Genomic DNA, 11,264 nt, shown 5'->3' with positions numbered 1-11,264 from the left:
TTTTCATTTGTAATGTGAAATTTGAGTTTGAAAATATAATCAAAATGAAAATATGATTTTTGTTGAAATAGTAAAAGAAAAACACAAGCAAACATCAAGTTTAAGTAGGTCACCAAAAGAAAAAAAATTTGAGTTTTCAAAAAAAAAAAAATTATTTTTAAAAATATATTTTTTCTTTTAATATTTTTTCAACTACTATTATTTTTATCTCATTCACTGGTGCCTTGCTCTTTGTCATCATTCGTGTAAATTATGTGTTAATTTTTTCAAAAGAAAAAAAAATAAATGTCTTCAATGTTCGATGTCGCTTTTAAGATTGAACAGTACCTTTTTACTGCATTTATATTTAAACAAAAAAAAAATTACACAATAATCGCTGCAGTATGAAATATAATTAGTTTAAAAAATATATTAAATAATAAAAGAAGGAAAAACAAAAATATGCTTTCGTTTTTATTAGAATCTATTATTTATGTTATATTTTTTGTAAGTAAATAACAAATTTTTGTTTTTAAAAAAGAAAATATTATGTTATTTTCTTTTTTCGTTTTTAGGAAAGAAAAACAGTTTTTTAAAAATGAAATTAGGAAAATAAAATCATATAATTAAAAATCTATAAATACACCCTGAAAAAAAGTACCAGTGCTTTTCCGTCAAAAATCTATTAACCTTTAAAAAAACAAAGTCGATGTTTAAAAAAATTTATTCACTGTTACTAATTGTAACAAGTATACGAAGAGTTTTTTTTTTAATTTAGAATGAAAATCCGAATTAAAAATTCTAAAATTCTGTTTCACTTCTTAATTATTATCACTACTCTAAAAAAATTCATCCAAAATTTTTTTTTTACCAAATACATTTTTGTTTTACCAAAAAAAAAAAAAAAAAAATTAAAAACAATTTTTCAAGAGAGTTAGAAAAAAAAAATATGCGAAAGTATAAAAGTTGTAAAAGCGTTGCGTTGTTTTAAAGGGGATAAAAAGTGGTGTGTGAAATGTGTCCTATAAATAAAAAACAAAACAGAACGATAAAAATCTCTATACCATATTGTATCTTAAATAAAATGACGATAATAATGATATTTAATAATTAAAACAAAAATATGAATTAAAATGAATTAAAATGAATTAAAATAAAAAACAATAAAATAAATTTTTAAAAAAATTGTTACTGCGATTATTTCGTGAAAATAATTGTCTAATACACTTGAGTTCCTTCCATATTTAAATATAATGTTAGTCGTGTTGATATCGCTTTGAGGACAAAAAGTTAAAACTCCTGTGATATTCAGAAATTATCTAAAAAAAAAAAAAAATCTTCTTAGTCCCGAAAAAAAATATTTTTTATCTTCCAATTAAAAAAGTTTACGAAAAACAAAAGAAAGGAAATAAAAAAAAACAAAAAAAGATCAAAACTTTGTTTGTTAAATTCTTTTTCTTAAGAAGAAAAAGATAAAATAGAAGAAGAAAAAGAAAAATTTAAGCAAATACAAAAAAATAAGAAATATTCTTTGTTGTTCTTCATTTGAGGAAATAAGATGAATTTTTTCATTAAATTCCATTTGGTGACGTTTCTAATATGTGTCACATTACCCCACCCCTAATACACACGGGTTAAATATGCAATATGTATATCACAGTCATTTAAAAAAATACGTACGTCTTCTATAACGATTGATACACGACATGTGTCGTAAATCGATGTTTGTAGTTAAGAAACAAAAAAAAAGAAAAAAAAAATATGTAAACCTGAATGTATTTTTTAGAATTTAGATTAGTGACAATTGTTACCTGCTGTGTGAAAACTCAGTAATAAAATACATACCTACGTATATATCTATGAGACGATTTGAGAATAATAACATTATTCTATAAATGGCTATACCGCACATGTAAGGTCATAGCGATAGATTAAAATAAAATGTAATGTTATAGAAAAAAAATTCCCTCTATTTCTTTCTTTCTTCTCTTCCCTATTGGCCACGAAACCATTAGTATTATGAAGAATAATTATTATCCTTATATATAAATTGTTAAAAAGTAATTTTAAATTTTAATATAACTATAATATTATTAATTATAAACTATAATAATATTAAAATTACTTTTTAACAATACTTCGCTGTCTATATAGTTAATTCTTTTTTAAAAATTGATCAATAATTTTCTAATAGAGCCGAGTGATTTTTGCAATATTCAGAAATTTTTTATTTTTTTTTTATTAGTAAAATAATTTATAATTATAAATTTAATTAATAATTATAATTATAAATTAAAATTTAAAAAAAATTTAATTTATAAATTTTTTTCTAATTTATAAATTTTTTTCTTCGGAGCACGTGGCATAATAAATAATTTTAGAAAATCAGCAAAAAGAAGCTTTAAGACTCAAGAAAGTAGTAAAAATGTAGCTATCGAAAAATTAAAATACAACTAAATAATCGTTTTAGTCGATTCAGAATAATCATGAAAATTTGATTCTGACATTTTTCCTAGTTTCCATAAAAAAAAATTCACTTTTCTTCTTATCCTGGTAAAAACTTCGATTCTAGATTTTTATGAAATTCAATTATTTCTCAAACTTTTCGTTTTATAAAAATTACTAGAATTAAATAAACTTGAATTTAAACGTCTTTTTCCCCAAAATGTTAACTGAAATAAATTTTTAAATCAATTTCTTATTAGAAAATTCTACAATTCAATTATTTAAATACAAAAATAAATAATTGATAGCATAATTGATTATTTTTTAAAATTCAATACTTATAAAAAAATTTATCAAAGTTTTAAATAATAATTTATGAAAATAAATTAATAAAATTGAACTCTTGCAACGAATTTCAATAAATTTTTTTGAATAATTGAATTCCTGAGAAAAGTTTTATTATTTAAAATACTGTAATGAGTTTTATTACTGATAAAAATAATCGAATGTTTGCGTAGAATATTAAAAAAAAAAATTTTTTAAATAATTACATTCTTTTGAAAAATTTTATTAAAACAGGTAGTTATTGAAAATAATTGAATTGAAGAAATTTTGAGAAATTAATCAAAATTTGTCAAGAATTTTATTAAAATTTCTAAAAATAATTGAATTTTATAGAAGAATTTTCTTATTTATTAAATTAATTGAAATTTTTAAAAATTATTGAAAGTAATCGAATTTTTGCGAAGAAATTTATAAAACATTTGTAAATTATTGAATTGCTGAGAAATTTTTATTATTTAGTGAAAATAATTAAATGGTTTCGTTGAATTCTGCCTACATTTTTTTTTTAAATAAATAAATTCATTGGAAAAGTTTTATTAAATATTATAGGTATATTGAAAATCATTGAATTAAGGAAAATTTTTGAAAATAATTGAAATTTTTCCAAGAATTTCATTCAAATTTTTAAAAATTAATGAATTGTAAAAGAAGAATTTTGTTATTTATAAAGATACATGAATTATTAACGAGAATTTTTTTTTAATTTTTAAATATAATTGAATTTCTGAAAAGATTTTATTACTTCTGAAAAGAATTGAATTTTCAAAATTCAATTATTATTTCTAAAAATTCAAGCTATAATGCTTTTCATATTTAGTGATTATCTAAAATTTTAGCTGAAATTAACTTTTAAATCAATTTTTATTAGAAAGTTCAAGAAAAATTCAATTCTTTAAATACACAAATAAAGAATTCATAAAATAATTGATTATTTCTTAAAAATTGAATACCTACTAAAAGAAAAAAAAAAAAAAAAAAGAATTTTATCAAAATTTTAAAAATAAATCATTTTTTTGAAGAGTTTTAACAAAACTATTATTTAAAGTTGTATTAAAAATAATTGAAATCTTATAAAGAGTTTTATGTTTTATAAAAATACTTGAATTCTTGCAAACGAATTTCATTCAATTTTTTATATAATTAAATTCCTGAGAAAATTTTATTACTTGAAATTCTGCAATAAGTTTTATTATTTTTGAAAATACTTGAATTCCTAAAAAGAATTTTATTATAATTTATGTAAATAACTGAATGTTTGCGTAGAATATTATTAAATATTTTTTTAAATAATTGAAGTCCTTTGGAAAATTTTATTAAAACAGTAGATATTAAAAATCATTGAATTGAGGATATTTTTTGAAAATAATTGAAATTTTGTCAAGAATTTTATTAAAAATTTTGAAAATAATTGAATTTTGGGGAAGTATTTTATTATTCATTAAAATTTAAATCATTGAAATTTAGATGAAAATTTAAAAAAAATTTTAAATATAATTGAATTTTTGGGATGAATTTTATTACTTTTGAAAATAATTGAATTTTCAAAATTCAATTATTTCTAAAAATTCACGCTATAATGCTTTTGATATTCAATTATTATCAATAATTTTAACTGAAATTAATTTTTAAATCAATTTTTATTATAAAGTTCAACAAGAATTGAATTCTTTAAACCCAAAAAGGAATAAATTGATGGAATAATTGATTATTTCTTAAAATTGAATATTAAGAATGTTACTAAAGTTTCGAAAATAATTCATTGCTTTTGAAGAATTTTAACAAAACTTTTGAAAATAATTAGATTTTTCGAGGAATTCATTAAAAATTGTATTAAGAATAATTGAAATCTTGTGAAGAATTTTATTATTTAGGAAAATACCTTAAATTGAATTCTTGTGAAAAATTTTATTATTATTTTTAAAGATAATTGAATTTCTGAAAATAATTTTATTATTTTTAAAAATAATTGAATTCTTGCGAAGGATTTTTTTTAATTTTTATAAATAATTGAATTTTTTTGAATCACTTTATGAAAATTTAACAGTTAATAATTCAATTATTTTGAATAATTAAATTGAAATTATATTAAAAATAATTGAATTCTGGCGAAAAATTTTATTATTTATGAAAATAATTTAATTCTTATAAACAAATGTTATCAATGTTAACGTTTTAGAAAATAATTAATTAGCTACTTTCAAACAATTTTATTAAAAAATGTTAAATAATTGATATTTTTTCGAAAAATTTTCTTGAAAGTTGTATTTCAAATAATATTGTATTCCATGTGAAAAATTTTATTCTTCATGATAATATTCATTGAATTTTATTATTTTTATTTTTATATAATTAAATTCTTCAAAGACGTGTTATAAATAATTAACGACATTAAAATATTATAAAAATTATTTTCTTTTTTTTTATTCTTCAATAAATATTACACTATTATTTATAATTATATATATTTATAATTGTTATAAAAACTATTTTTAATTATCAGTGTTCAATGGCTTTTTAAAATATGCAACTAAAACTTGATATTTATCTAATATACTGTACTCTTCTTTGTTTAAATTATTTTTGTTAATACAAATGATTTTCTCATTTACAATTTCACGCACAAGATCTGTCATGTATTCTTCTGCGACATTATCTGGCATTCGATGAAGAAATGGATTAACAGCACGTACGTGATCTGTAAATTAATAATAAAATTATTATTACACTGCGATATTAATTAAAGTGACAGTAATTATAAATTACTTCTAATTTCAACAAAATATTTTTTTTTATTAGTTATTTTTTCTGTTCTAATTTTAATTTTTATTATTATTATTATTATTATTATTATTATTATTATTATTATTATTATTATTATTATTATTATATTTTCCTTATTATTTTTATTTTTAAAATAAATAAAATTTTAAACTAATTGGAAATGGAAAAAAGTGAAATAATTTCTAAGGCAGAGATTTAATAATGAAAATAAAATAATATTGTGCTCTCTAAATTTCAATTAGTAAAAATGTTTACTAATTTTTTGAAATTGAATTTTTGCTTTCGAATTAGTAAATTTTACTCATAAATATTTATTTCTACTAATTTTCTAGTAAATTTTACTATAATAAATAGTTTCTACTAGTTTTTTTAGTAAAATTTATTAATAAATTATTATTTCTACTAATTTACTAATTAATTAAGCAGAAATTACTTTTAAATTATTTTTAAATTACTTTTTTTAAGTAAAATTTACTAATTTCAAAACAAAAAGTCAGTTACAGATTTAAATTGTCAGTAAACATTTTTACTAATTGAAATTTAGAGAGTAAAGTGCGAAAAAATGCGAAACATGCAAAAAAAGAACTAAAATAATAAGAAAAAATCGATTTGATAATGAAAATAAAAAAATTATTATCGTAACTAAAAAGAAAAGATATTAGAAATCAAATTACTTTTCAAAATTTTCATGCTCTTGTAAACAAAAGTTTTTTCTCTATTACTACAGTGAATTACTTCGAAGCCAGTTTCTTCCAACATTTTTTTCAATTCCGCTCTTACATTGTTGTAGGTCAGTGTTGGTGGTATAAATTTCCGTACATCCTAAAAAAAAGAAAATAAAACAAAAAAGTGATTATAAAAAATATTAAAATTAAAAAAAAAAAATAAATAAATAAATAAAATCAAGACAATTTTTTTCTCACCTTCATGTAAGATTTATATTTTGGATCCTCGCTCAATTTCAAATATGCTTGAAAACCACTGTTGAATGTCAAAAATGTTATGACAACTTTACCACCAGGTTGTAATAATTGATAGATATTTTCATATGCTCTTCTGAAAATTTTCAAAAATAAAAAATTGTTACAAAATTTTATTCAAATTTTATTTTACGCTTATCTATTTTTATATTCATAAAGATTTTTATTTTGTCAACAATAAATTTTGCCAAAAAAAAATTTTTTGTATTCTCATTTACCTGGGATTTTGAATCCAATGGAGGCAATAAAAGGAAAGTGCATTATCATAACGTCCAATTTCAGTTGCCGGAATTTTTGCCGTTTCAATATCTAATTCAACGAAATCCATTCTGTCCTCATCGGTGCATGTCTTTCGTGCATATTTAATCATTTGTTTGGATACGTCAGCACCTATATGTATTCATAATTAGAACAATAGGAATAATTAATTGTTTATTTTTATTTCTATTAATTATGTGTCAATGGGATAGAAAAAAAATTGTTGCTTTTTGTTTCCTAATTTTTCTTTATATTTTTTTTCCTAACGTTTTAAATTTTAAAAGTATGGAAATTTTAATTTAATGCTTTCAAGATTAATAATTACCAAAAATTAATTAATTAAATCGAAATTGTCTTTAATTACAAAATATTTTTATACATTATTTCTTATTTATTTCTTTTTTAATTTTGAATCTGAAATAATTTAATTTTTATAAAAAAAAAAAGATTTTTCGAATCCAAAATAATTAAATTTCTTGCGAAAAATCAAAAATGTAATTAAAATATTAAAAAATAAGTTATTTTTTTACGTGAAATTTCAATAAGACAAATATTACAAATATTTAAATTCTTCTAAAGAGTTTTGTAAAAATTTTTAAAAATAATTGAATTACTGACAAAGAATACGTTATAATTCAATTTTCCTTAAATAATTGAATTCTTTCGAGAAATTTTATTAAATTTTTTTTAAAATAATTGAATTCTTTCTAAAAATGTTATTAATTATAAAAATAATTGAAATTTTTGTAAGAATTTTATTAAAATTTTAGGTATTAAAATTAAATGAATTCTTGGACGAAGAATTTTACGAAAATTTTTCAAAATAATTAAATTTCTCTGGGATTAATTTTATTATTTAGGAAAGGAATTAAATTTTTTTAAAAGTTATTAATTAAATTTTTTTCTTATGAAGAATTTTATTGAAACTTTTCGAAATAATAAAATTTTTAGGAATAATTTCATGGAAATTCTTTAAAATAATTAACTTCTTTCCAAAGATTTTTATTAATTATAAAAATAGTTGAATTCTCATAATTAAATTGATCAAAATTTTTTCAAAGTAATAAAATTTCTGCGAAGAATTTTATTAAAATTCAATTACTGCGAAAAACTTTATAAATTATATGATAATCGAAATCTTGCTTAGAATTCTATTGAAATTTTCAAAAATAATTGAATTCTATGGAGTAATTTAATGAAAAGTGTATTAAAAATATTTCAATTCTCATAAGGACTTTATTATCAAAATTTTTAAAAAAATTGAATTTTCGTGCAGAATTTTATCAAAATTTAAAAAAATAATTGAATTTTTTGAGAAATTTTATTGAAATTGTGCTGAAAATATTGGAATTCCCGAGAAGAATTTTATTAAAATTCTTTAAAATCATTAAATCACTGCGAAAAATTTTATAAATAATGAAAATAATTGACAACTTGATGAGAATTTTATTAAAATTTTCTAAAATAATTGAATTTTTTTGGAGTAATTTAATTAAAATTGTATTTAAAATATTTCAATTATCATTAAAAATTTAATTAAAATTTTTCAAAATAATTGAATTTTTGATAACAATTTTATCAAATTTTAAAAATAATTTTATTGAATTGTTATTGAAAATAATAATTGAATTACTGCGAAGAATTTTATTAAAGTTTTTGAAAACAATTTTAATTAATTAGTAAATAAGTGAATAATTGAATTTTTGAAATTTTCATTATGAAATTTTTACAAAATTGAAATTAATGTTTGAAAATAACAAATGTTTTTAATTTGTATAATAATAATAATTATTATATTTTTTGTATGATTGTAGTAAATTGAACAATAAAGAAAAAATTTTTATTTAGTATTTGTTAATTGATTTTTTAAAAATTATTTCCTTTCTCGCAAGAAAGATCATTTTTTTGATGCAATCAATCAATTATTTGAGAACAAGGAAATTTTATATTTTGAAAAATTATTGTCGACGTGTTTTGTATGAACACAATATAATAAATTCAAGAGAAAAAAAAAATAGAGAATGGACTAGATAACAATCTAATTATAATTGAAATGCCGAGTTTTTAGCAAATAATCGATTTTTGAGGAGCACGAATAATCGCTGCAATCAATCGATTCCATTAGTTTTTATGACCGTTGTTAAATTTTTTTTGTTATTATATCCAAAGTATAATTAAACTGTCATCGACGATTGATATTTAGCATTTTTAAAAATAATAAAAATTTTACAAAACAAATTTTATTGTTTTTCTTTTTTTTTTAATTTCTTTGATGCAAATAATCGGATTATTTGAGAATAAAAAAAAATAAATTACATTTTGAAAATAAAAAAATAATTATTTCAAAACGAATACTTTAATAATTATTTTGTTTATTTATTAATCATTATACTTGGAAAGAAATATTAATTACGTTACACATTTTTCGATTAATATTATTTCGTAAAAAAAAGAAAACAATAAAACCAAAAAATCTGATTTATTATTATTGTAAAATAAATATTGTAAATTGAATATTAAATTATGAAATATTATTATTATTATTATTATTATTATTGTTATTAAATTATTATATTAAATTATTGTATTAAATTATTATTAAATATTAAATTATTTTGTATTGTTTAATTTTTTTAAAATTATTTTCTATCTCAATTTCTTTGATGCAATTGATCGATTATTTGAGAATAATTAAATTTTATATTTTGAGAAAATGGAAGAAAACTAAAAAGACAAAAATTGACTAAAAATTAATAAATATTAATATAATAAAAAATTATATAATGAATTAGTAAACAAATAATTAAATATATATAAATATAAAAATATATATTATTTATTGAATTATATTATATATAGTATACCCATATATTTTATATTCAACATATAAATAAATAAATAAATAAATAAACAAAAAGATATAAAATACTTTTATATAAATATAAAACAAAGGATATAGAAAAATCAAAGAAAAATGTAAAAAATGCTCCAATAAAATGAATATAAATAAAAGAAGAAACAAAACTCACCAATCAATACAGAATCGGGATGCAATTTTGGTAGGAGGAAATTTTTACTAAATGTTCCGGGTCCACATCCAATGTCAATGCACCTGCCTCTCATTCGATAAATTTCATCAGTGAATTCTTCGATAACATCACAGGCATCTCGTGTCTGAAGGTCGTTGGCTTTAATGTACTCCTCAACATTTTCCATGTTTAATTTCAGAAAAAAAATTAAAAATAAAATAAAAAATATAAAATACACACAAATAAATGTCGGTATAAATTAGAATTATAATAAATAAAAAAATTTTTTTTTTAAAAGAAGAAGAAAAAAAACAAAAGGAAAAATAATTCTATAATGAAATTTGGTATGTAATTCAGTTGGTGAAGATTATTCTCTTCCTTAAATGGTAGTTTCTTCTTCGACTATAAGACGAAACTGTCTTGGATACGGAAATGTCCCGGGTACTAATAATGTATGGAGAACCGAGATCTTCACCCCCTCCACTTGACGATTTCGACTCTTCTACATTTTCTTTTCTTTCTTTTGTATATTATTACTGATGCAGTTTTATTGTCAGGAAATTTATTTTCATTCATAAACAGTGTTCTCTTCATTGAAGAAGCGATATTTTTTAATTATTTTTTCCTTTTATTAAATTTTTTCAAAAAATTTATTTTCACTAATAAATACATTTTTATTAGTTTATTTCTTTATTGATTTTTTCTCTTATTAAATTATTTACAAAATATTATTGCAGTAATTCATTTTATTAATTATTTCCAAAATATTTTGGTCATTTATTGATTTATGTTTCTTTTTGTTAAATTATTTCCCAAATAATGTAATTTTTTAAAATTAATTTTTCTTTTTTCCTAAAATAAGTATTTGGATTTTTGGATTTCTTTTGATTTTCTAAAATATTTTGATATTCATTTCTTATTGTTTCCAAAATATTGTGATATTATTTTATTAATTTTCTATTCTACTAAATTTCCACAATATTGTGGTAATTTGTTTATTAATTTTTCCTTTTTATTAAATTTTTTCCAAAATATTTTGATAAATTTTAATTAGTTTCTCTTTTTGTTAATTTTTCATTTTATTAAATTATTTACAAAATATTGTCCAGTAATTATTTTTATTAACTTTTCTTTTTGTTAATTATGTCTAAAAATATTTTGGTAATTTTTTTAATTATTTTTCTTTTTGTTAAATTATTTTCAAAATATTGTTATATTTTTTTTATTAATTTTTTTTCCCCAAAAATATTTGGATTTCTTTTAATATTAAAATATTTTTATATTCTTTTTTTTATTGTTTCTTTCTATTTAAATTATTTCGACAATATTGTGGTAACTGTTTTTATTTCTTTATCGTTTTTTGAAAGTGTTTCCGAAATATTGTGGTAATTCTTTTTATTAATTTTTCTTTAATATTAAATTTTTTACAAAATATTTTGAAACTTAT

The 11,264-nt window shown here is 18.5% G+C and overlaps 1 protein-coding gene across 1 annotated transcript; it reads right to left on the bottom strand.

Annotated features, from left to right (window-relative positions):
• Window positions 1-5,258: 5,258 nt before the first annotated feature.
• On the bottom strand, window positions 5,259-10,219 carry LOC122503848 (juvenile hormone acid O-methyltransferase-like). The gene is made up of 5 exons (XM_043614594.1): window positions 9,818-10,219; window positions 6,749-6,920; window positions 6,474-6,606; window positions 6,225-6,372; window positions 5,259-5,464 (listed from the first exon to the last, which is right to left on the bottom strand). Exons 1-5 carry the CDS (start codon window positions 10,002-10,004, stop codon window positions 5,259-5,261), a joined length of 846 nt encoding a protein of 281 aa, XP_043470529.1. The 5' UTR covers window positions 10,005-10,219.
• Window positions 10,220-11,264: the final 1,045 nt, after the last annotated feature.

Source organism: Leptopilina heterotoma, unplaced genomic scaffold (assembly GCF_015476425.1).
Source record: "Leptopilina heterotoma isolate Lh14 unplaced genomic scaffold, ASM1547642v1 Lhet_270, whole genome shotgun sequence".
NCBI lineage: Eukaryota > Metazoa > Arthropoda > Insecta > Hymenoptera > Figitidae > Leptopilina > Leptopilina heterotoma.
Note: the sequence above shows the minus strand (reverse complement) of the source record. Positions and strands in the feature narration are given on the sequence as shown.